This window comes from Scyliorhinus canicula, chromosome 11 (assembly GCF_902713615.1).
Source record: "Scyliorhinus canicula chromosome 11, sScyCan1.1, whole genome shotgun sequence".
NCBI classification, from domain to species: domain Eukaryota; kingdom Metazoa; phylum Chordata; class Chondrichthyes; order Carcharhiniformes; family Scyliorhinidae; genus Scyliorhinus; species Scyliorhinus canicula.
This window is the reverse complement of record NC_052156.1, coordinates 113,387,585-113,414,376: the sequence shown is the minus strand read 5'-3', so window position 1 is coordinate 113,414,376 and position 26,792 is coordinate 113,387,585. Positions and strand designations below refer to the sequence as shown.

The 26,792-nt window shown below is 48.1% G+C and overlaps 1 protein-coding gene across 1 annotated transcript in view; it reads left to right on the top strand.

Annotated features, from left to right (window-relative positions):
• Positions 1-26,792, top strand: part of LOC119973296 (phosphatidylinositol 4-phosphate 3-kinase C2 domain-containing subunit gamma-like) — a 307,465-nt gene that overhangs the window by 118,580 nt on the left and 162,093 nt on the right. Inside the window, 4 exon segments of the mRNA XM_038811105.1 lie at positions 17,538-17,574; positions 22,395-22,599; positions 25,242-25,367; positions 26,058-26,222. Coding sequence (XP_038667033.1) covers positions 17,538-17,574; positions 22,395-22,599; positions 25,242-25,367; positions 26,058-26,222 — 533 coding nt within the window.

Genomic DNA, 26,792 nt, shown 5'->3' with positions numbered 1-26,792 from the left:
TCCACTTTCCCCGTTAAATTTGGGAAAAGGAGACTCAGCCTCGTTCGCAGCCGCCTACCCATTAAGAGTTCAGCTGGCGGTATGCCCGTTGTGGAATGCGGTGTGGTCCTGTAATCAAACAGCCAGCGGGAGAGCTTTGTGTCTATTGACGCTGCCGGCTGCTTCTTGAGTCCCGCTTTAAGTGTCTGGACCGCTCTCTCTGCCAGGCCGTTGGTCGCTGGATGGTAAGGGGTCGTTTTGATGTGACGGACTCCGTTTTCCATCAGGAATTTTCCAAATTCCCCACTTGTGAATGCCGTTCCATTGTCCGACACCAATACCTCCGGAAGTCCATGTGTTGCAAACGAGGCCCTGAGCTTTTCAATTGTCGATGCTGTGCTTGCCGTGTTTACCCGGTGGACGTCCAACCATTTGGAGTGGGCGTCCACTATCACCAAAAACATTGAGCCCATGAAAGGGCCGGCATGGTCAATATGCAGGCGGGTCCACGGTCTGCCTGGCCATTCCCATGGGTGCAATGGCGCCGCTGGTGACACTCTTTGCCCCTGTTGGCACTCCTGGCACCGACGTACCAAGGCTGCTATGTCTGTGTCCAAACCTGGCCACCAAACGTAGCTTTGAGCTAGCATCTTCATTTTAGACACCCCTGGGTGTCCGTGATGTAACTCAGTTAAGATTGCCTGACGGCCCTGAGCTGGGACGATTACCCGGGCTCCCCATAATAGGATACCGTCTTCTACAGTTATTTGGTCCTTTCTGCTCCAGTATGGGTGCATCTGGGGCTCCACTGGTCTTTCCAGTTCCCCTGTTAGCAGTAAATGCTTCATCTTGGCTAAAACTGGGTCTTTTTGCGTCCACAACCGAATATGTTGTGCGTCTACTGGTAGGTTGTCCAAAAAATTTTGAGTCATTACTGTCTCCTCTACTTTAGTATTTGCGGCGGAGTGTCCGGGAGGGGAAGTCTGCTCAAAGCATCTGCATGTGCTACTCGCGTTCCCGGTCTGTGCTCCAGAACGTATCTATACGCCGCCAGTAGCAACGCCCAGTGTTGGATTCTAGCTGATGCAATCGGGGGTATTGACTTGTCTTCTTTTAATAACCCTAATTACAGCTTATGGTCCGTCACTATGGTGAATTTCCGCCCGTACAGATACTGGTGAAATTTTTTTAGTGCGAATATCACCGCCAGTCCTTCCTTCTCGATTTGGGCGTACTTCCTCTCAGCCATCACCAAGGTCCTCAAAGCATAGGCTATTGGCCGTTCTTCCCCATTCCTTCCTCTATGGGCTAAAACGGCTCCTACCCCGCAGGGGGATGCATCACAAGTGACCACCAACTCCTTCCTTGGGTCATAATGCCTTAGGACATTTTCGGATGACAGCTGTTCCTTAATGTCCCTAAATGCTCGGTTTTGGCGGGTGGACCATTTCCATTCTTGCCCTTTTTTTAGTAGCTGGTGGAGGGGTTCTAGGATGGATGCCCTATTTTCAATAAATTTTCCATAATAGGTTACCAATCCTAGAAATGATCGTAACTCCTGGACCGTGGTGGGAGCTGGGGTTCTTTTATTGCCCTTACTCTGTCTTCTAATGGATGTCAGCCTGACTCGTCTACTTTATATCCCAGGTACGTCACTTGTGGGGCCAGAAAAACACATTTTTCCCTTTTTAGCCGTACGCCTACCTTTGCGAAACGCCTGAGCACGTCCTCCAGGTTCCTTAAGTGTTCCCTGTTTGTCCTACCCGTGATTAAGACATCGTCCAAATAAATCGCCACCTGCGGTAGTCCCTGCAGAATATTTTCCATCGTACGCTGGAATATAGCGCAGGCTGATGACACTCCAAAAGGTAGCCTAGTATAACGAAAAAGGCCCTTCAGGGTGTTGATCGTAGTGAACTTCTGGGAGCCCTTGTCCAGTTCTAACTGCAGGTAGGCGTGGCTCATGTCTAGTTTCGTGAACAAAAGCCCACCTGCCAATTTGGCATATAGATCGTCTATTTTCGGGATTGGGTATTTGTCCAGCAGTGCGTATTTGTTTACTGTCTGTTTGAAATCTCCACAGAGACGTATCGAGCCGTCTGGCTTCAAGATTGGTACCACCGGCGCTGCCCATTCCGAGAACTGTACTGGTCTGATAATGCAATCGCGCCGTAACCTTTCTATTTCGTCATCTTCTTTCTTCCTTAATGCAAAAGGTACCGCCCTGGCCTTACAAAATTTCGGAAGGGCGTTTGGGTCCACGTGCAAAGTTGCTTTGGCGCCTATGATTTCCCCCAAACCTTCCTGGAAGACCTCTGGGTATTTTTGGAGTACTCCACTCAACTGCCCGCTTCCACTCTGGAAAATTTTAATCCAATCTAATTTTAGGTCTTTCAGCCAGTTCCGTCCAATTAAGCTCGGTCCGGAGCCCTCTACTATCGTCAACGGTAATCTGAGCAATTGTTTCTCATATTCCACAGGTACATGAGTTGTGCCTAGAACTTCCAGGGGTTCCCCCATGTAGGTTTTAAGTTTCGTCGATGTTTTTGTTAGGGTTAGTGGCTGGAGTCCATCTTTGATTTTTCTAAATGCTGCCACTCCCATTACTGATACGGCCGCACCCGTGTCTATTTCCATTATTGTCTGCCGCCCATTCACCCGTGGGGTAATCCTAATAGGTTCTGCTTTCTTCGCTGTAATATTATATAATTGTTCCCCTTCGGAGGAGGATGGGACGTCTAGGTTGTGTACTTCCCTGCGTCCCCACCTGCTATTCCTCTTTTGCCACCTCCTTCTAGGGTTTCTGTCGTTGTTACCGCACCCTGTCTGGTGCCAGAAACTGTCCTTCTCTGTTGGGGGAGCCTCAGCCGGTACTTCCCTCTGTCTCCAGTTAGTCCTGGCAGACTTGGGGGCAGTTCTGGGGTTTTCCTTTTTCCCTCTATTCCTCAGGTTTTTCCTGAGAGCGGCTATCTGGTAGCAGGACCCGTTGTGGTAGTCCCTCTCACAGGTATCTACCTCCATTGGCGTGCCCTGTAGTTCCAGCACCCCACTTGCTGCCTTTTCTAGGGACAGTGCGAGCTGTAACGCCTGCCTGCAGTCTAGCTCAGTTTCTGCCAACAGGCGTTTCTGTATTGTGAGGTCGTTTATACCACACACTAACCGGTCCAGAAGCATTTCATTTAGCGTCGGGTCGAACTTACATTTTTCCGCCAGCCTTCTCAGGCGGGTATAGAAATACGTGACTGACTCCCTGTCTTCCCGCTTCGCTGTGTAGAATCTGTACCTACGCAAAATGAGGGGTGGTTTTGGGTCGTAGTGCTCTTTCACCAATTCTGTTACTTCTTGGAAAGTTTTCGTGTCCGGCGCATCGGGATAAGTCAGACTACGTATAATGGCGAAAGCGGAGGGTCCGCACGCCGACAGCAGGATAAGCCGTCTCCTTTCGTCCGTCAGTATATAATTTGCCCGGAAGAAGTAACACATTCTCTCCACATACTGGGACCAGTCCTCAATAGACGGGTCGAATGCCTCTAACCTCCCAAAAAACGGCATTTTAAAAATGGCAAGGCTTACCCTCCGAGTGCGGCAGCTCGTCTCCGCAAAATTCTTAGTTTACCTCGTCGCCACTGTAGTAATCCACGGGAGGCAGGAGTTCCATCACCACACCAATATTTATTTACAATAACGATATTACAGGAGCAGCTACAAACAATGCTGCTAGCAGTCCAGTCAACTAAAGACTGGCTCACAAAGCCTACACAGGTGATATTTGGGCCCCCTCAATGAGCTATCATTGAGGGAGCTCATACTCCAATTGGCCAACCAATAAAGCCAAGGCGGGAAGGCGGCTCAGCCAGCGATGCCCACAACCCCTGAAGGAATAAAAGAACCCTTCTAGAACACATCACAATGAATTACTGAAATAATGCTCTATTATATTTTATTATATTAGGGGCTGGTTTAGCACACTGGGCTAAATAGCTGCCCCAGCCTCCCCAAATAGGCGCCGGAATGTGGCGACTAGGGGCTTTTCACAGTAACTTCATTTGAAGCCTACTTGTGACAATAAGCGATTTTTATTTCATTTTCATTTCATTATAGGACCTGCACAAATTTCTGTCAATCAACAGCTGGATATAAAAGGTTCCCTGACATTAGTTGTGGCAGGGGGTGTAACAGCACCCCTTCACCCCCACCCCCAATGACCACCTCAAGCAACACCATTGCAAATGCATTGTCTGGTCATTGCTGTTCATGACCATTGTAAAATTCTACATTTGTCTATGTAAAAACAGTGAGCGCACCTCATAGTCCACTGCACAAGTGATGGATGGAAGTGCGTGGTACCTATGGTGAATTTGGTTGCTGAGGACAACTGATCAGGCAAGAAAGTGGGGACCCCACTACCTTCCCAAATAGGTCCGTGATGGGCTTACCATGCCTGGAGCACAACTAGCCAGCAAGTCCGGGTTTTTTGCGGGCTCCTGACAAGGGGACAGTCTCTCGATCAAAGTCACTCAGTGCCTGATTGAATGATCCAGTATCAGGAAAGGGGAACCCTCAAAGAGCCATCCCCCTGCCCCCGCTTTCAGCCCTGCTCCACCTATCCACCTGACCATCTCATCCTGTGATCTCCCTCCTGCCGTCTCTCACCTCCAGCCTGCCAGCTGATTGCAGGCCTTGGGTGGGTGTCACGCCAGCAGCAGCCATCACCGCCCTGGTGGCACTACCGACAGCTGGCATCTGATTGGCCGGCGGCTCTCGGCAGGTTGGACATCCACCTATGGAGTACTTGATCCAGGGCTAAGACCTGCTGACGTCCTGTTAAGTGCCTGGAGTGTAATAAGATGCGTGAGGCCTTCACAAAACGAGGCGATGCCTGTTTTTTGTCAGCTCTCCAGCTGGTGGCTGAGATCCCTGATGCCTCCACAAGAATCCACCCAGTGGTTTGGGACATGTTGAGAGATGTGACAAGATGCTATCTGCATGAAGTTCTTCCTCAAAATCTTTACCAGCCTGAAGGGGGGCTGTTCTTGTATTGTGAGTTCTTCAGGCCTGCCAACTATTTTGAAGCTAGTTAGCTTTTGCTCTTTTTCTAGGCTGTCAGATATGGTTTGTATGTGACTGCTCTGCCCACCCTCTCTCCATTGGCCACCTGACTGTCTAGACTTTCCCACCCAAAAGAAAGTGAATACACTCTTCATTACCTGATTGGATGATTCTTGACGAGCAGTCAACCAGCCTCATTTCCCATGTCCAATTTATTTTATAATAGTAAATAAAAATGTTCAAAGATTTTTTTTTAATGTTTTTTTTATTTTCCCTCTGATTATTCTCTTGGTTTGCTTGCAACAAATCTGTCAACATTCCCGGAAACTGCCCTGAGGCAATCCTGGAAGATTAGCGAGCATAATTATACATGGAGTTGAAAGTAAATCTCGTTACTCTTGAGTGCTGACTTCTTCGTATTCTGTAACTTACATGGTGAATAAGCAGACATTAAAATGGCTGCTCCCATTCATCAACCAATTGCTGGTGTTTCCGAAGCACGTGTGCAATAGTGACACATGTCTGACAAGTGGGCAAGCAGCTAAGAAAAGGCTATAATTAAATATTCTTGAGCACATAATTGTCTGCTGTGATTTACATACCAGCTAACTATATAAACTGTCAAAATGGCAGCTAATGTTAGGCCTGAACATCTCAAACTGGCCACCAGATGGTGATCTACCATTGGCGAAATCGGGCTGACAATTATAAGCGTAGCTTATGAAGGTGAACAAAATTGTAACTGAGCTTTCTGTCCAAATACCCCTTTGCTCAAAAGGTGGGGGGTGGGGGTCAGCCCTGAAGCTTAAAAGACCAGCCTAAGAGTTACGGTGGGAGATATTGCACACCTGGTGCTATGATCAGTGGGCAGAGGGCAAACAGAATTTGTCTAATCTGTGTAGCACTATTTTGAAGCGAGAATCATACAGCAGAAATGGAGGCCATTTGGCCTATCATGCTTGTGTCAGCTCTTTGAAAGAGTCGTCCAATGAGTCTCAATCAATCCCCAACTTTCTCTCCTCAGCCTTGTAAATTGTTTCCTTTTTTTTTCAAAGAATATGTCCAATTCCCTAACGAGAGAAATAATTAGCAGCCCATTGTTGACAGTGAAATTGCCAGTCAGTGACTGGAATGTAAGCGTGAGAGTCTCTCTGCAGAGCTGAATGAGGACCTGAGCTGTATAAACCACGAGGAACCTGTTCTGGCAGTCATGTGTGAATTTGACTGTGCCGAGGCAACCTTTTCCCATTTGACTTTTGCACATCTGTCAACTTCTTATAACCTCTAGTGTGTTATCCGCAGATTCCTTTGCACCAGTCAGCAGCCAAGCCAGATATAATCGTACCACAACCATGGAACCTACCACTGTCAATCGAGCTCAAGGGGAGGTTCATGATGTATCATTATTGCATTTCTTTCCCTCGATCTGATTAAATTGTCTGGGAACAAATCTAATCCCTTGTGTAAGACTCACTGTAGAAACAACAACACTAAATTGTATTGATATAGCGTAACACATCCCAGTGTGCTTCACCAATGGGTTATCAGACAAATATAACACTGAGCCACATAAAGAGATATCAGGACAGATAACCAAAAGCAAATAGAGAGATTTTAAAGAGTATTTTTAAGGAGGAAAATAGGTGGAGTGATTTCAGCAGGGAGTTCCAGAGTTTAGGACCTTATCAGCTGAAAGTAAGTTTGTAAATGGCAGAGTGAAGGAAGTTGAGGACATGCAAGATTTAACACTTCTTTAAATTGGGTTACAAATCTAAGACACTGTAATAAGTCCACCAAGGCAGGAGTCCCTTCACCAGAATCCCTTTTATTAATGAAACCAACAGCAGTACGACCATGTACATTCAGCTTGCTGTCTACACTGGGAGTCCAGAGGATCTGACACTTCCTGTTGTATACAATAAGAAATCTCACAACACCAGGTTAAAGTCCAGCATGTTTGTTTTGAATCATTAGCTTTCATTAGGATTCACCTGAGGAAGGAGCTGCGCTCCAAATGCTAGTGATTCGAAACAAACCTGTTGGACTTGAACCTGGTGTTGCAAGACTTTTACTGTGCCAACCCAAGTCCAATGCTGGCATCTTCACATCATGTTATATACAAAGAAAAGGTTCCCTAATTGGCCCACTAATCAGGGAATTCGTATTCAAATTGGCCAATCTCAAAGGCCTGGTCTAAGTCATTACAGACACATTCTCCAGAAGAGAGCTATGTGCATGGCAGAGTGTGTTTTCTGATGTATTGATACCAGTCAGTGTCAACAGAAGTCTCAAGTCACCTCTCATGAATGCACCTAGTAACACTTTGTTTCTGATCATTGTGTGATTATATGTAATTTACTGCAATCATCCTCTTTTTTAGTACTGTAGTGGGATGTAATCTGCCCGAGAGTCCAATTAAAGACCTTAGCAATCTGCTGACTCATGTTGACCTGTTCAACTAGGTGATGTGGCAATGGGTACCACTGGTGCTGAGGCAATGTCACCTTTCAATCCATCTCTTGTTCTGTATGTATCACTTATGCAATTATCGACAAAGACCCAAGTCATATTTTCAAAATTCAGGTTGAAGCTTGGATCAGCCTGTAACCCTATGAAGTCAGGTTCTACCATGTGAAAACTATTTTTAACAGTAACATGGAGCCTAATGGTCCATAGGCTTTTGGATGTGTTGTTAAATCAAGGCCCTGCTTGCTCCCTCACTTTGACATGGCTGATGGGGCAAAGGAAGTTACAGATAAACAAGATTTCGCAACACCTTTAAAAAGTAAAGGAGCAAACTTGGGCAGGATTCGCCGTTTCTGAGACTAGGGGCTGAATTCTTCACCGTCAGGATTCTCCATTTTGCTGGCAGCCCGGGGAGGGGGGTTCCTGAGAGTATAAGGCTGCCCCACAATGGGGAACCCCATTGACAAGCCGGCGAAACGGAGAAACCCCCCCCAAGTGTTGACGCCAATGCAGAATTTGTGGACTTTAACGACAGAGAAACTGACGCCACACTGTACCGATTCCGCTGCTGCTAAGGGGCTAGCACCAGCGCCACGTGAAACACAATCAATTCTAATGAGGAACGGTGCCGGTTTCACCAGTTTCGCGGTTCACACTCAAAGGCTGACAAGCTGCAGACGTATATACACAGAGATGGCAGCAAGGAGAGCAGCCCCGAGGTTTACCGATGCCGAGCTGGAGATCCTCTTGGAGGTGGTGGAGGAGCGGCCGATGACCTGAACCCCGGCCCGGGAAGGAAGCTGCCGCTGTTCATTGTGCCTGGGCGCAGGTAGCAGAGGCCGTGAGCGCCGTGGGCAACACTGTTCGGATAGGCCAGCAGTGCCGGAAAAAACTGCACCACCTCCTCAGGGCGGCCAGGGTGAGTAGGCAGTACTGTGCCCCTGGCAGTAACCCGTGTCCCACACACTCGTAACCCGACCCTCCCCCAGGAGGAGTATGGCCGAATCCCCACCCTGCTCCACATGCCAGTACCCATACCAGCTGCCAGAGCCTGGTGCCCTGGCCACTGAGGCCCCTGAATACCCAGGCCTCATGTGTCGGACTGTCCAACACTGTTGGTTTCTGTAACCCCCCCCCACCCCCTGCCCCCCACTGGAAGGCCACGCACTACTGCCGGGAACAGGAGAAGACAGGAGGGGGACCACCGGACCTGCTGCTCCTCACCAGGGCCGAGCAGAGGGCCCTGACGTGGTGGGCAGCCTGAAGGAAATGGAGATCGCCAAGGTGAAGTTCAGCCATGGGTGAGGAGGTGAGACCCCCTTAGTAGCAGTTCCCCGTTACATGTCTGCTAACCTCTCCCCAGCCCCCACCCCCCCCACGACCCTCACCCCCACACTACTCTCATGCCAACACAACCACCCCCCCCCCCCCCCCCAGCCCGCAGTCCAAGCATGCGTCTTGTCTTGTGTCTTGCAGGGCCTGCTGGTGATGAGACAGGTCCATCTGGCATCTCCCGCCCCCTAGCCAGTGTCACAGCCGGAACCCCCCGTGAGCTGCACACTGACGAGTAGAGCAGCTCAGATACCAGCCCTCCGCCCGAGACTCAGGCGACCCCGGAGCTCGGGTCGGAGGATGACACAGATTTCCCATCACAGCTGTCTCTAGCACCATCCACCATCCCAGAGACACTCACCTCAGTTGGGCACTTTAGTGAAGAGACTCCTGGCACACTATCTGGTGCACACAGTTGACTCGGTAAGCAGGTGGAGGTAGGAACACCCGAGGGGGTGGACGATCGGAGGGCAGGTCGATTCCAGTGAACACGGCCCATCGGAGGCGGAGAATCGCGGCGGCTTCGGGGAATACCTGGTCGAACCAGCAATGATATGCAAATGGTGTCTACTGTACGTGTGTTCAGGAACGCAATGGTGCCACTGTCAAGGTGAGGGAATAGCCTTTCCCTATTTTATCGTCGGCCAACGGAGAATCCCGCCCTCTATCTTTAAACTGGTCTATGTAACTAAAACAAATTCTCCAGAAGAGAGTATGAAGGGGATGGTTTGTTTCCTGGTGTCTTGCTATATTGATGTCCTGAGCAGTTGCCCTGACACCTCTCAGTGTCCACAGAAATCTCCTTACATCGCAGCTTATCTCTCATGAAGACACTTTCTCCATTTCTGAGGCTAAATGCAGATGAACCATGGCGTTTTCCGTGAAAAAAGTCAGCGCCGCCCCCTCACCGTTCCTGCGACCGGTGAGGGGCTAACAGTCAGGCCGTGTAAAACCCCCGGCTCCCATGATATAAATGGCTGGAGACTGTTCGGGTCCGTGGCCATGTATGCGCACGGCGACGACCTGCAGCAGTCACACGTAAAACATGGCGGCAGCCGTGCATGAACCTGATGGTGTACCCTGGCCAGCCCCCACCAGTCCACCCAGCCCTTGCCGAAGCACCCCCCCCCCCCCCCCCCCCCCAGGCCAGCAGCACGGCTCCTGCCCGACTGTGGTGGTTCTGGATACAGTCCGCAGCCACCACACCAGGTTCCCGACTGCTGAGACCACACGTCAACCGCGCAGCGGGTGACGCGATGATGCTGTTTTGGAGGGGTGGAGCATACAAAACCTGCGTCAAACAGGCACCGCCCCCGATTTTGGCGCCAAAAGGGATTCTCCACCCGATCGGCGATTACAAAATCGCCATCAGGGAATGGAAAAAGCTGTCCCTTGTTTCTGCTCATTGTGTGAGCAGATGATTACTCTCATCACCCTCATGTAAATATAACCATGTGGCTCCCATGACACAATAATTTGAAGAGGAACAATAAAGTTCTTCGCCTGCAGCATCCTGGCCAACATTCTTCCCTCAATCAACATCACAAAAACCAACAGATGTGGCCATAATCACATTGCTGACTGCAGCAGTTTTCTATGCCCAGAGTAGCTCCATGTTTCCTACATTACGATAGTGAGCACACTCCCAAAATAATTCATTGACTTAAAATGATCGGGACTTTTTGGTGTTGCTGCATCAATGCAAGATTTTTAAGCCTTTCATTTGGAAATCCTCAGTGCTTCGATAATTGAAGATCTAGGTCTCAGCTAGCCAATGGAATTAAAATTGTTCAGCAGCACATCTTTAAGGCATGTTTGGGTTGTCCTTCCCCCCTATTCAATGTGCCACTGTTTTACTAGTCTTTGCAGGCAGGTGAATGCTGCGTTTTCGCCCAGGTCTGGCACTACTCATCTTTAAATACCTTTCATTCACCCTGATGCGCAACCCATAATTGTTTGATCCTGATATGAGTGTTCTGTGCTATATTCCTGGAAGGAACAGGTTAAATTTTGGCAGTGTGGAGTCCAGTGAAGTCAAGAAGATCTTTGGTTGATTGAGGCAGTCGGAGATGGCCGGGGTGGGGCCCAGTTCGCGGTGGCAGTTCTGCTGATAGGAAAGCCTATGCTTCGTGTGCTAGTATGACTAGGGGTATTACAGTACCTGGGAGTGTGAGCTGCCATTGGTGCAGAAGGCTCGCTGCCCATTGGCCCAAGTGTTGTGTTCTCTGCATTCTCATTGGTCGAGAGGAAGGTAGCTCCCCCTATGGGCGGGGTATAAGAACCCGTGATCCCCAGCAGCCAGGTAATTTCTGTACTCCTGTTGCTGGGCACACTTCTTGTAGATGAAAGCCTTCGATTTGGACTACTCCTTCGTTTCCGTGTCCATTGATTGTGCATCAATTTAATCTACAAGATTTTTAAAGGATGGAGCTCCGCATCCAGCCGGAGTGTCTGCGACTCAGCCCCCACGCAGCGAATGCAACAGCAGCATTTAAGCACTGGCTGGCTTGCTTCAACAGCTACCTTAGTACGGCGGAAACGTCCCGACGAAGGAGCAGAAACTACACATCCTCCACTCGTGTGTCGGCACCGCCATATACACGCTCATCGAGGACACGACAGACTATGGCGCGGCCATGGACCTGCTCAAAGAAAACTTCATACGGCCGGTAAATCAAGTCTACGCTCGGCACTTACTAGCCACAAGACAGCAGATCCCTGGTGAGTCACTGGACGATTGTTACCGCGCCTCCTGGTGCTGGGGAGGAACTGCAACTGCCGACAGGTGTCTGCTGCTGAGCACACTGAATTCCTCATCCGAGACGCCTTTATTGCAGGCATGCAGTCTTCACAGATCCGCCAGAGACTGTTAGAAAGAGAAACCTTAAGCCTCACGGAGGCACAGGCCCTCGCTATCTCCCTAGATGTCGCGAACAGAAATGCACGCTTTTACGCCCCCGACCGCGCGGCGGCCCCCTGGGCAGCGTGGAACTCAGCGTCTCTCTCCCCCACAGACTCGGACTCCCCCCAGGCCTGCGCTGCAGGGCGCCCCGAAAAACCCGCGGGGCCCCGCTGCTAATTTTGCGGCCAGGCGAAACACCCCCGACAATATTACCCAGCCCGTTCCGCAACTTGCAAGGGCTGCGGGAAGAAAGCCCACCTTGTATCCGTCTGCCAGGCAAAAGCGGTCGCTGCGGTCCCGGGTAGCGACCGTGGGACTCCCCCTTCTCTCTCTCCAGGGGCCACGTGTGATCTCCAGGCGCCGCCATTTTGTGCCTCCGACGCCATGTGCGGGGGATGGGCGCTGCCATTTTGTCCACCCCTCATCATGTGTGACCGTCGCGTGCCGCCATCTTGGATTGGCTCTGAGGACTTGGTGACTACGCGCTGCCCGATGAAGACTCCGACTATCTGCGATGACTCGCTTCAGTCACTCTGGACCAGTCTCAACCCCGCACCCTCTCTATGGCAACAACAAATATATTGCTCAACGGCCATGAGACGAACTGCCTGCTGGACTCCGGGAGCACGGAGAGTTTCGGCCACCCCACCACGGTAAGACGCTGCGCTCTCCCTGTCTACCCGGTTAAGCAAAAAATCGCCCTGGCCTCTGGCTCCCATTCAGTACAGATCACGGGGTGTTGCATAGCGGACCTCACGGTTCAGGGGAGGGAGTTTAAAAATTACAGACTCTACGTCCTCCCCCACCTCTGCATGGCAGCACTCCTGGGGTTAGACTTCCAGTGTAACCTCCGGAGCCTAACATTTAAATTCGGCGGCCCCATGCCTCCCCTCACTGTCTGCAGCCTCGCGACCCTCAAAGTCGATCCCCCGTCCTTGTTTGCAAACCTCACCCCGGATTGCAAACCTGTCGCCACCAGGAGCAGACGATACAATGCCCAGGACCGGGTCTTCATCAGGTCCGAGGTCCAACAGCTTCTGAAGGAAGGGGTCATCGAGGCTAGCAACAGCCCCTGGCGAGCACAAGTTCTGGTGGTAGAGACCGGAGAGAAGAATAGGATGGTCATAGACTACAGTCAGACCATCAACAGGTTTACACAGCTGGACGCGTACCCTCTCCCCCGTATATCCGATCTGGTCAATAGGATCGCGCAGTACAAGGTCTTCTCCACGATGGACCACAAGTCCGCCTACCACCAGCTCCCCATCCGCGCAGGCGATCGCAAGTACACTGCGTTCGAAGCGGACGGGCGGTGTCCATTGATTGCGCATCACTTCAGCGATGCTGTTGCCGTCGAAATGATGGCTGCCATTGCGAGTGAAGTTGCGGATGATGGCCTCGGCACACTGGCACAGATTATTGGCGCTCATACTAATAAACTGCATGATATTCTAAAGAGAATGGATGAAGCAGAGAAGGAAATCCTGTCAGTTGATAGGACAATTTCCTTTGAGGGAGCTCACCTTCAGTCCTTGATAATCCTACTGTATGGCATGTCGGACATCCTGATTGATTCGGGAAAATGGTGCTGCAGAAGCAGTGTTCGTGTCCCCAATCTCCCGAAGGGAGCTGGGGATAAATTCCGATTTGAAGGTTGGGCATTTTGAGTTCGATGGGACACCTTGTGTCCGGTCTTTGACTTTGAAGCCTGTGGTCGGTCAGAAACACCGACCACTGGTCTTATATTGTCTTGTCCTTCGGTGTTCATCGAGAAGGTTTGGAGGCAGCTGAGTGTGAAGGGCCTTCGCCACTTGCCGAAGCCTCGATGTTTCTTTACTGGACCTTCGAGATGACAACATGGCGGAGGTGCAAGGGCTTCAGTGAAACTCTGGATGGATCCAGGTCATGACAATCCTGTCATGGCTTTAATCTTTCCAAGCTCCATGGATGGTTATATTATCCTGTAGTTCATCATTAATCCTGAACTTTGTTCCCTTGTAATTATACTCCTGATTTCATGTTATTGCCTTTTACCCTGACAAGGGTGTATGATATATAAGCACAGGGGTCTTGTCACCTGTTATCCTGTTATACTATGAAATTCATGCTGAGATGGTTGTGTGACATGAGGATTGTGCAGTAATTACCTGTTTTTTTTATGTGCTGTAATCCCTGCTTTTACACTGAGGGAAAACATTTGTTGGTACCGTTCTCTTTATTTATAGATAAGTTGAGTAGCGCCACAGCAGGATGGCAGGTGGGTGGTTTGATATTGAGGTAGCTGGTATGTCCACATAGGTCCTCATTGAGGGTGAGGGAAACCCCTGTTAGAACTATTGGTGTTGTGTGTTTTCTTTTGTACTTTTGTTATTTTAGGATCAAGGAATCCTTGCTCATCTCTTATGAAAGTATAGACACACCATGGATCCTGGAAAAGACCGTTTCCTCTTTTGTTTCTGTCGTTGGCATCTTTGGTGTTGTAGGAGTTGGGGGAATCTGTACTGGTGCACACCCATGTCTGGTCGATTAATCTTGGGATAGCCAGTCCTTTTTGGGTTGGTTGTTCATATTCACTTGTCTGTGTGGGCAGTGACAGTGGTCACTTGTAGATCTTAATGGGTGGGATCAGAATGTGGGAGGGGCATTCGGTTCCCACTCTTATTCTGGCACATTTTATCTTCTCTTTCCTGAGGAGTATGCCTTGTTGCCCTGTGGAGGTGGGTGGGCATCATAGCACCATATAATCATGGCCTTTTGCTGGTATGCAGCTATCCTGACATCCTCTCCTCTATTTGGTATTCTTTTATCATAGAACATAGAACATACAGTGCAGAAGGAGGAAGTGCAGAATCGAGTCTGCACTGACCCACTTAAGCCCTCACTTCCACCCTATCCCTGCAACCCAATAACCCCTCCTAACCCATTTGGTCACTAAGGGCAATTTATCACGGCCAATCCACCTAACCTGCACATCTTTAGACTGTGGAAGGAAACCGGAGCACCCGGAGGAAACCCACGCAGACACGGGGAGAAAATGCAGACTCCGCACAGACAGTGACCCAGAGGGGAATCGAACCTGGGACCTTGGCGTTGTGAAGCCACAGTGCTAGCCACTTGTGCTACCGTGCTGCTATCCTTTCACTTTCCGTATGAAAGATGATGCCAACCACAATGATTACTACTCAACTGTATGAATATTTGCTTGCCTTTTCTGTATGAATATGTGGAATAATGATTACTCTGTACTGTACTAAATTTTGGGGATGTGTTGCATCTTGTGGTTAAATGTAAGATATCCCCTAATAACTAATGTCTTCATGATTATTTTTGGCTAACTTTTTATTTGTTTTGGGGGCTAATGAATTTGTTGCTTGGCTCCTGAAAAGGTACAGGCAGATCTCCTTTCCGAGACAAAGAGGTTATAATGTGTGACTGGCTCTCTGGTATAATTGGAGTTGAGCGAGGTATATTTTGATGCGTGCCTGAACAGGGTGCAAAACTTTATCCTATATTTCCTTTGGCTGTATGAACAATCCACATTATTCATTAATGACTTGGCAGACGGCAGAGAAAGCCATATATCCACATTTGCTGATAATATAAAGTTAGGTGGCATTGTCGACAGCCGAGATGATGGCATAAAATTGCAAGGAGATATTGACAGACTGGGTGCTTGGGCAGAATTGGGGCAGATGGAATTCAATGTAAATAAGTGTGAGGTTATCCATTTTGGGCCAAAAAAGGATAGAGCAGGGTACTTTCTAAATGGAAGGAGGCTAGGTGCAGTGGACGTCCAAAGAGACTTGGGGGTTCAGGTGCATAGATCCTTAAAATGCCAGGGACAAGTGCAGAAAATAATCAAAATGCTAATAGAATGCCAGCCTTTGTATATAGAGGATTGGAGTATAAAGACACGGGTTAGACTGCGGCTAGACAAAACCCTAGTTAGACCTCACTTGGAATATTGTGAGCAGTTCTGGGCACCACACCTTAGGAAGGATATTTTGGCCTTGGAGGGAGTGCAATGTCGGTTTACGAAAATGACACATTGACTGCAGGGATTAAGTTATGAGGAGAGATTACACAGATTAGGCCTATTTTCGCTAGAATTTGAAAGGTTAAGGGGTGATCTGATCAAAGTATTCAAGATATTAACAGGGAAAGACAGGGTTGGAAAAGATAAACTATTTCCACTGGTTGGAAATTCTAAAAATAGGAGGCATCGTCGAAAGATCAGGGCTAGACCTTCAGGAGAGATCTCAGGAAGCACGTCTTCACTCAAAGGGTGGTAGAGGTTTCGAACTCTCTCCCACAAACAGCAGTTGAAGCTAGAACAGTTGTTAATTTTAAATATGAGACAGGTAGGTTAAGCAAAGGTATTAAGGGATATGGGCCAAGACAGGTATATGGAGTTATGCCACAGACCAGCCTCGATCTCATTAAATGGTGGTTCAGGCTCGATGGGCTGAATGACCTACTCCTGTTTCTATTTTCCCAATCACTAGACGTGAAGGTGTGCACATCATTTTACCCCATTTGCATGGCTTTATCCTCTTCCCCCCCATTCTCTAGCTTATCCATTCACTGTATTTTTCCTTTATCAAGGGCGGCACCAAGTTTAATGATTAAGCTGAACCAACTGTGTTGGTGTTCTCCTGTCTTATTCAAATACATAGAAGCATTTATGCTGGACCAGTTTTGAGGATTTGTTGTGTTATTTGTAAAAATGAAAATGGCTAATACGAATATATATTTCAAAAATGTTCCAATGCAAAATTATGTATCTGGGAATACATTGCTGCTGGATATGCATCACATGATAAAATATGCTGGGCGTGATCTATCAACACTATCACGCCTAACTCGAGACACAACGAGGCCGGTAAATCTTGCAAGAGGCCTTTCGCGAGATTTACCAGCTTCGCCATGCCTCGCAAGTTCTAACGTGATCTCGCGAGGTGTCATGACCTGGAACCCACCCATTGAGGACAGGATCCATATTTGCATATTCAAGTGAGTAGTTAGCCCCACATGAATAAGTTGACGCTGAATCTACCCAGCACCCGGGATTGAACGACCTCACCTCAGAGATCCCGAGCTGGCACTGTTTAGCACTGATTTCCACAAACGGGGAACAGACATATCGGCATTTGGCATTTGAGGGGTCAGATTCTGGACAGGATGGTAGGATGCTGGCACTCCTGATGCCACCCAGGCATCATGGCGTTGCCAGGGTGCCAGGCTGGTTGTCACCAGGTGGCATCCTGCCTGTGCAGGGAATTGGGGTATGGGTGCTCGATTACCTCGAGTGAGTTGGGGCGTGGGGAGGGGTGGGGGCCGAGGCTGCGGTGGGGGGTCTAGAGATTGGGGCGCCATTTAAAAATGGCGTCCCGATCTTGTCCTGCACTGGCGAGCGAAGCTTGTTGGTGCAGGAAGTGAGCCTAAGTTGCGGCCTCAGAGGGGCGGTCCTCGCAGGCGCCTAGAAATGAAGTAGAGTCCCGTTTAATAACCTCGGGACTGCAAGCGGCAGGAAATACCTGGCGCCCACTACTTATTGTGTAAATAAACTCAGTTGCACAATATTATTCTGGTTATTTCAAATGTAATGCATATCAAGTAAATTTGCATTGAAAAGTTGATAAGCAGATCAGTTAAGCAGACATGACCTTCTGTGTTTGCATGAATGAATCTACCTTTTATCGCGATGAAAATTCCTAAAAACCTGAATTTATTGCTTTGCTTAAGTAGAGTCAGGGAAGAGGGATTTTGTTCAGTAACTAATCAGCTGCCATTTCTTTTCCACTTTCAGGCTTCATTTCATAAAGTTCAATTGCCGGACAATCAAGGTAAAAACTTTTTTCTATCTGTTCATCCACAGGTTGTGGGCGTCACTGGCTAGACCAACGTTTAATGCCCACCTCTAATTGTCCTTGAGAATGTGATGGTATCTGACCTTCATACAACCACTGCAGGTCAGATGGTGAAGGCACATCTACACCATAGGGGAGGCAGTGGCATTGTGGTATTGTCATTGGACTGGTGATCCAGAGTGACCCAGAGACCGAGGGCAATACTCTGGGGATCCAAGATCAATTCATGCCATGGCAGGTGGTGGAAATCGAATGCAATAAATATCTGGAATTAAAGGTCTAATGATAACCATGAAACCCTGTTGATTGTCGTGAAAAAAGCAGCTAGTTCACGAATATCTTTCAGGGAAGGAAATCTGCAACCCTTACCTGGTCTGGCCTACATGTGACTCCAGATCCACAGCAATGTGATTGACTCTTAAATGCCCCCTGAAATGGCATTTAATACTCAGTTGTATAAAAAGGAAAATAAATGGACGGACCACCCAAAATCGACCTCGGCTTTAGAAATGACAATGGCAAACTCAGCCCTGTCAACCCTACAAAGTCCTCCTTGCTAACATCTGGGGCTTGTGCCAAAATTGGGACAAGTCAAGCAGCAGCCTGACATTGTCATCCTCACATCCCATAAAAATTATAATTTTAAAAACACACATGTTGGGATGTGAGTTCCAGAATTTTGACCCAGTGACAGTGAAGGAATGGCGATATTAGTTAGGATGGTGTGTGCCTTGAACAGGGACTTGCATGTTTAATTTATTACGTTTGTGAGCGTGCGTCTTGTTTATGCTGAACTGATCGAAGTGCTTTAGTTGCTGTTTTTTAAATTTCTTTTGGGTATGTGAGTGACACCAACAAGGCCGCATTTATTGCCCAAGACGGGTTGCCTTGAGGGCATTAAAAGTGAATAGGGTTTTGGGGGAGTAGATCACACATGTAGGCAGGTTCCCTTCCCTGAATTACAAGAATGAACCAGTTGGGTTTTCTCAAGAATTTGCCAGCTTTCGTTGTCATTGCTGATCAACAATAGCCTACAATTCAGGACAAATATTGAACTCTATGTCACAAATTTCTGTGTTGGGATTCGAACTCAGAAACTCCAAGTTGCTAAAGGTCAACATCATACTTACTACTAATGTCGGAATGAATGAATAGTCAGCTATATTGGTTTTCTTTACTCAAATCTTTCCTTTACCAGGAAATGCTCGTCAAATATGGTGCCGGGTTTGGGCCTTGTAGCAGGCTCCTTGCAATCCATTCTCTATAACTGGCTGTAAGGATATGTGGGCAACTTGTCTTCTTAAATTTTACTCACTCTGCTTGGCACTTCTCTATAACAGGCACAGCCTTCATTGGAAAAACGCTATTTGGGGCATTGCATGTAAAATCAGCCAATGCCATCTGGGAGGGATTCTTCGCAGACACCAAAATCGCGTTCGGTGATCGATCGGGGAATCAAAGTTTCCGATCAAATCGGGGGTGGCACCCCTTTTGCGATGCTCCGCCCCTTTCAAAGCGGCGTACCAATGGCCTCAGGATGTTGCCCGAGGCCCGCCCCGATGCTCGGTCCCTGACCGGCCGAGTTCCCGACGGCATGGGTCTCTCATGGTCTAATCCGTCGGGAACTCGGCTTGGCGGCTGTGGACTCAGCCGGGGGAGGGCCGATCCGTGCACAGGGGGGCTTTGCCAAAGACTGGGGGCACTGTGGGGGGGGTGGTCCGGGGTGCGCGAGCCAGCCAAATTGGGGACACTATGCTGTCTTGATACTAGCCCCCAGCCAAACGGAGGATCGGTGGCCATTTTGCCTGTCATAAAACGCCACCGTTCCCACACCCGGGTAGGGACATAGCCTAAAAATCAGAGAATCTAGCCCATGAAGTGAAACCAGAGCAAAAAGATCAATCAGCATCTGAAAAGATTGGCTCATATTTTCTAGTCATCTTTCATTTGACCTGCATGCAAAGAATTAACCTGCCGAGATCTCCTCTATAATGTTGGCAAACTGGCTGTTTACATACAGCCTTCCCAGGGAGGAGGGCTGAGGGTGAGTAGATTTATTATCAGATTTATTTTACTTTGTCCCAATGCCCTCTGTGGAGGTAAAACCAATTGTGACAATATTACATTTCATTTCATAGAATCTCGACAGTACAGAAGGAGGTCACTCAGCCCATCGAGTCTGCACCGACCCTCTGAAAGAGCACCATGCCGAGGCCTAGTCCCCCACCGTATCCCGGCAACCCCACCTGGGGCTGTTTAGCACAGGGCTAAATCACTGGCTTTGAAAGCAGACCCAGGCAGGCCAGCAGCATGGTTCGATTCCCGTAACAGCCTCTCTGAACAGGCGCCGGAATGTGGCGACTAGGGGCTTTTCACAGTAACTTCATTGAAGCCTACTCGTGACAATAAGCGATTTTCATTTTCATTTCAAGGCAATTTTGGCATATCCAATTCACCTAACCTGCACATCTTTGGACTGTGGGAGGAAACCGGAGCACCCGGAGGAAACCCACGCAGACACCGTAAGAATGTACAAACTCCACAAAGTCACCCGAGGTTGGAATCAAGCCCAGGTCTCTGGCGCTGTGAGGCAGCAGTGCTAGCCACTGTGTCACCGTGCCGCCTGTCTGTAAAATTGGCACGTTTGGCAGCACAGTGCCACAGTGGTTAGCACTGCAGCCTCACAGCGTCAGGGATCCAGTATCAAATCTGGCCTTGAGTGCCTGTCTATGTGGAGTTTGCACGTTCTCCCTTGTCTGCATGGGTTTCATCCGGGTACTCCAGTTTCCACCCACAGTCCAAAGATGTGTCAGTAAGGTGGGGTTACGGGGATCGGGCGGGGAAGTGGACCGAGGTGCTGTGCTCTTTCAGAGGGTCGGTGCAGACACAATGGGATGCATGGCTTCCTTCTGCACTGTAGGGATTCTATGATATTGCAGGGATTTAAAGTTGCATCACAAATATACAAGGCCAAACAGATAGTGAAGCGTGAAAGAGGGGATTAGTACAGGCGATGAACACTGAGGTCGATTTGTGAGGTAGAGAGAAGTAAGGAGAGATTCAGAGAGGCTTTAGGGGGATAACATCTCCACAAAGTAGGACACAGGCAGTTGAAGGGTCTCCGGAGGGATGAGAATGTAGAAAAGGCCAGATTCAGAGGAATGGAATGCACAAATGAAGTGGAACAAGGCCGTGGAGAGATTTTTTAGGCAGGGACAAGGATGGGGAACATGGCGCTGAAATAGATCAACAAACACGGGGTGGGGGGGCATGTTCAGCCTTGTGGCAATAAAGCTTTGGATAAGTGAACATCACGAGGCTTGTCTAACAAATGACCAGTTCCAATTCTATTGTCTTTGTTTGTGGATCTTTTTAACATTTAAAAGAGTAATTTCAAGACTGTTTTGCCAGTATCATAAGACATAATCCAGAATTCAAGGAGTGGAACACAAAGGTCGCTTCATAGGAACATAGGACTTCAGGGCAGGAATAGGTAATTCGGCCATTCGAGCCTGCTCCACCATTCGTTAAGATTTGCCCCAGTAATTGACGCTTCAAATTGAGTGAAAGCTATCAATGCTTTTCATGTACAGGCGTGTAAGTTAATATTACTGCACTAATAACCCTGAAGAATGTGAGTTAATATTCCCACTATGACAGTTAGTCAATTTGGACTCAGACCAGTAAAAGAAAGATCTAACTGGTTCATGGATGTCCGGTGGGGGAGGAAATCTGTCGTCCTTACTTGGTCCGACTATATGTGACTTCAGTCCCACACTAACATGGTTAACTTTTAATTGTCTACTGAAATGGCCGAGCAAACCATTCAATTGTATCCAATTCAGGTGTTGCCAATTCGCACCGGAGATGCCAATAATGCTGCTCTTTTAATTGGATACTGATGACAGTTACTAATGATGATATTGCTTTTCAGAGTCACCAGGTATCAAATGATACCACCACAAGGTTTTACCGGATATCGATCAAAGACCAAACAACCAGTTAGTTAGTTCGAGTTCAATGATAGTTTATTCACACACAAGAATTATATTGACATGCAACATAAAACATTACAAGCTAAATTACACCTAACTCTGCAACAACCTATACTTAACTTCAGGCACCCGGCTTTATGCAGAGGAACAAGGCCTTTGTTCGGATCTTGCGTGGCTGGGTCTGGAGAAGTGACTTTGTTTCTGCTGGGCTCATCCGTCTGGTAGCGATCGTTGGTCCTGAACTTGTCTTCTGGTCGTAATGCTGCAATTGGTTTTAGGCGTAGGTCGGGGCCAAGAGAGACCGAGCGCCAGGGCCAAGAGAGACTGAACACATGGCAATGTCTCTCTTTTCCTTCTGGGGTTTTGTTTTCTTTTTCGACGTTCCTTAGCTTTGGACCCAATAATTCGACAAGCTTCGATCACTGCCTTCGATTTTGGCCAAAAAGGGGCAGGTGCCTTGATGGCTGGGCGTGTCCTGATCAGTCATTGACCTTGGCAGTTTGAGCTTTCTTAGCAAAGGGAGTGGCGCTGGTTAGTCTGCATCTGTATCGGTTAGCTGAGTACAGTCCTTTTGTTCTGGGGGAATGGGCCATTATATCACGTCTAGCTATCTGGGTTGCAAATACACACATAAGCTCTGAGTGTGTCTGAGTCCTGGGTTGGCCGTAATTCCCATGGTCCTTTGCAGATGGCAATCTGAGATAGCTACACAGGCACTAAGGAATGGGCAGTGAAGACTATCATGTCCAGCAAAGCCCCCATCCTGAGAATTTGTTTCTAAATGTTTCTTCTACTTTCCAGGTTCACTGAGTGGAGCAATTAATGCGCTGACTGGTGCTATCTCCCAACTGGTACATATCTACTGCAACAACTTTGACACTGACTACCAAGTCGACCATGTCAGTGTCATAGAAACCCCATCAGTTGAGCAGACACAGCTGAATACCACATATTTGAGCTTCAGAATTTATGCTGTGCATGGAATCCCAAGTACCTGGGCTGGAAGGTGAGCTGAATTGTCCATTGTACCGCAGTCCATAGTTTTAGCCTTCACCCAGTTCGTAGTACTCTCAGTTCATAGAGTGCTGTCCTGTCAGAGGCTCTATCTTTCAGATGAGATTTTAAACCTGTTTACCGAAGGGTGGCTCACTGGTTAGCATTGCTGCCCCACAGCGTCAGGGACCGGGGTTCAATTCCGACCTTGGCTGACTGTCTCTGTGGAGTTTGCACGTTCTCCCCGTATCTGCGTGGATTTCCTCCAGATGCTCAGGTTTCTCCCCACAGTCCAAATATGTGCAGCTTAGGTGGATTCCCTGTGCTAAATTGCCCCTTAGTGTGTCCAAAGGTTAGGTGGGGTTACAGTAATAGGGCGAGGGAGTGGGCCTAGGTCGGGTGCTCTTTTGGAAGGTCGGTGTATGCTCAATGGGCTGAATAGCATTCTTCTGCACTTTACTCTCTCAAGCTTGTGAAAAAGATCCTGCAACACTGTTTGAAGGAAAGCCATGGCATTTCCCTGGCCACTGTAAAAGGATCTGCAGTGCAAATTCTATGATTCTATGATGATTCTCAATATCTATCCTTCAAACAACATCTAAAAAAAGACTGAATTCTCCATTTGGGTGACTATGATCTCGCAACAGTGCTGAATTGCAGCAGTTTTACGATCCCATTGCCGTTGTAAAATAGGATGAAATTCAGTGTTCCAGGTCATGCAGTTCTACGCATGGAGTGAAATACGAGGGATCCCCAGGGAATCTCGGCACCTTTACTGGGTCTGATAGCGAGGTCTGACGGCTGGCCTCCCCCCCCCCCCCCCCCCCCCCACCTCCCGCACCGCAATTCAGCCCCAACCTCTCCAAACCCCTGAACCGCAAATCAGCTCCAACCCCCCCTCCCCCCCAATAATTGGCCCAGACTTCCCAACCCCCCACCACCGTACAGCAGCCCCCACCTTTCCCCAAGTACGGGGGGGTGACCCACACCACACCAGGCACCCCTGTATTAGGGGAACCCCCAGTGAACCCTGTAATCAGGGACAATCCCAGGGACTCCAGTAATAGTAGGTGTCCCACAGGGACCCCCGTAGGGACCTCTGTAGTAGGAGGACACCCCACAGGGATCTCTGTATTAGGAGGACCCCACCACAGGGATCTCTGTAATAGGGGGACCCCCCACAGGGGCCCCTTTAATAGGGGGAACCATCCCAGGTACCATGGTAACAGGGGGAATCTCCCACAAGGACACCTGTAATAGGGGGAGCCCTCATAGGGACTCCATGCCTAAAGAAACCCCATCCTTAGGTCCCCCCATGCATAGACTCCCCCCCGCCCCCCACACACACACACACACAGAAAAGGGACCTGTGTCTGGAAGCTAGAGAGCAGTCCAGACAGGGGCAGTGAGGACCATTATAGCTGGAATACTTAACTTGAAGCTCCATGTGTCCATTCCTCAAAAGAGAGCAGCTGTGCCTGCGTCTGGTTCCCACAGATTCACTATCTGCAGGCCATTCATAGCTTTCCAGCAGTGATCTGTGATTGACAGCTTATAAGGACCATCTGCAGCTTTGATTCATTCTATACCTCTGGTGGTAAAACCCAATGTTTGTAAATATGATCACATCAAAGAGAAGTAAGTACATTCCAAGCACGAAGTGCATTCCAACCACTCAAGCATCTGATTTCACTGCACTTACCTCTCTTTGATGTGATCAAGGGACCCCCGTGGCCCACTGCAAGATCCACCACGTCAGGTTCATGATTGCTTCCACCATAGGTTATCCGTGCCCAAATGGTTCCTGGCCACGAGGGCCGGAGAATCACGGGAGGCTGGTGCATAGGGCACTGGGCCCACTAAATAGATGCAACTGGGTCATTAAGACCCATTTGCATTTATTTAAATCCCCCCACTGGCACGTATCATGGACCTCGTTCACGTCGCCAGCAGGGGTCGGGCATCACGGTGGGCGCCGATCCCAATTTTCCCCTGACGCCCGATTCTCCGTCCCGCCGGGAAAGGCATTCCAGGTGTCCTGGGACAGAGAATCCCACGCCACATTTTCTGGTCACTGTCATAACACTGATTGTGAGAGTTTGCTTTGTCCAAATTACAACAGTGAACCTACTTCAAAAGGATGCATTCATTTTCCTGTACACTTCAGTTTTTGAAAAGCCACAGCTTCACCTCTTTGAAATGACTTGTTTTAACTCGTTTACCAAATTAATTGCTGGTATGATACCATATTGACTTTTTCCAGCATGACATAACTCATTGTTTGTGGAAATGTGAATTCAAAGAGTTAAAACCAAGAGAGAGGAGCCTGCCTCTTCCTTCCCACCTTCATACCGTTCCATTCAAAGCCAGTCAAAACAGTAGCAGACTTCCTATTATTTTCCATGTAATATACGACATTTCATTATTAATAAATACCTGTGGTTTCATGCAAAACGTTGCCAGTCTAACTTTGTACAATATTTTCTTTAGTCCCATCAATTTCAGCTTAATGTGCTTGACGTGGTGGTAGTCTTAACATTTCTCATCAGTAACTTATCCAATCTTTGAGTTCCAGCTGGTCACAGCTGATCTTTGCGATTTTGCCGAAATAAGAATGTCCACAATTGACTTTTTTTTTTCTATCTCTGGGTGTAGCTACGAGAACTTATTTGTGTCTTGTTCGTTAATCTACGGGGGTAATGAGTTATGCCAAGGGGCGAAGACAGAAAGAATTTGCATCACAAAACCTTCCCTTTTCTTTGTGGCCAGGTGGAATCAGAAGTAAGTACAGCATGCTGCACTGTTCAACCTCTTTCCATTATCGGATACTTCTGAACCATTTTTTTAACTTTCTGGTTGCAATTAAAAATTGAGATATGCAGCAATAGAAATTGCAACCCAATCTTCGGAATAAATAATTTAATCCACCAGTTTTATATTGTGTTCTGATGTGGAGAGATTTAAATCTGAAGTCTGTTCTCCAGTTTGGATCGCGACTCTGTGTTGCATGAAAACTGCATTTTGCGGATTATGTCTTAAGTTCCAGTTAAGCACACTTCACGATTGGAATTTCATCACAAGTTGCACTTCGGAACAACTTGTAATTCGGAACAACTGCATTTTGATTATTTTATTTTTCTTGCTGTTTATAAAGCATAAACAGCTTACAAACTGCTTGCCGTATAGAATACTGAAGACCTCGGGCAATATCCATCAGTTGACTCAATTGTGCAGACCAGTCAGGCACTGGGCAAAAATCCTGGAAATCCGTATCTATCAGCACTTGAGGGAGAACCTTCACCATTTAGCGGCTCAAGGTGACTGCCCACCATCACTTTCTCTAGGGCAGCTAGAGATGGGTGATAAATTTTGACCTTGGCAGTGATGTCCCTCTCCCGAGAATACATTTTCGGGGGAGAAAAAAGAACTGCTTGCTGGTTTGGACTAAGCAAAGTTTTATTTCCATTTCAGAATAGACATGCCCATTGCAATTGGACAATTGCCCTGTGAAGTGACTCTCAGCCTGACCTTGCATGGATACCGTACCACCGTTGGGAACTACTCTGATGCCAACAGACACTCCAGAAATGCTGAAAGCTTAGCAAGTGCCTCCATGCCTCTCTACAGCTCAAAACTGTAAGTTCGCAAAGTTAGTGATCAGCTGGCCTCACTCTATGTAACGCAGAGTGCTGGTGACTACTTAGACATTGCAAGTGGGGGCATTGATCATAGTGATAACCCTCCTCCCCATTCAGAAGCCCCATTTCACATTATCACCAGACATTATCAGAGGTCGGAGAATTATCTATAGCACACTCTCAGAACCTTGCTCATCTCTATATATCTCTATAGCAACACACAGCCCCTTCCATGCCCTGCTGCGATTTTTCCACGTTTAACATTCTGCTGGTGGATATTTCCCCCCATTAATTTACTCCATGCAGTGGATTATTTTTGTGTTGCGAAATAGAATATTTTGACATATTTGGTTCTGCACCAATATCACAAGTAGGGTGCTGCTTCTCTCCTGAAAAGAGTTGCCTTGACATCAGAATAATTAGTCCATGCTCCTTGCTTCCTAATCTGTCATATTTACATGTTATTATGAATCACAGGGTGTTTTCTGCAACCTGACTCTTTCCTTTTCAATTTGCTCTGCACCATATTCTCACACAATTTACATGGGAGGAAACAAAGAAGTATTCT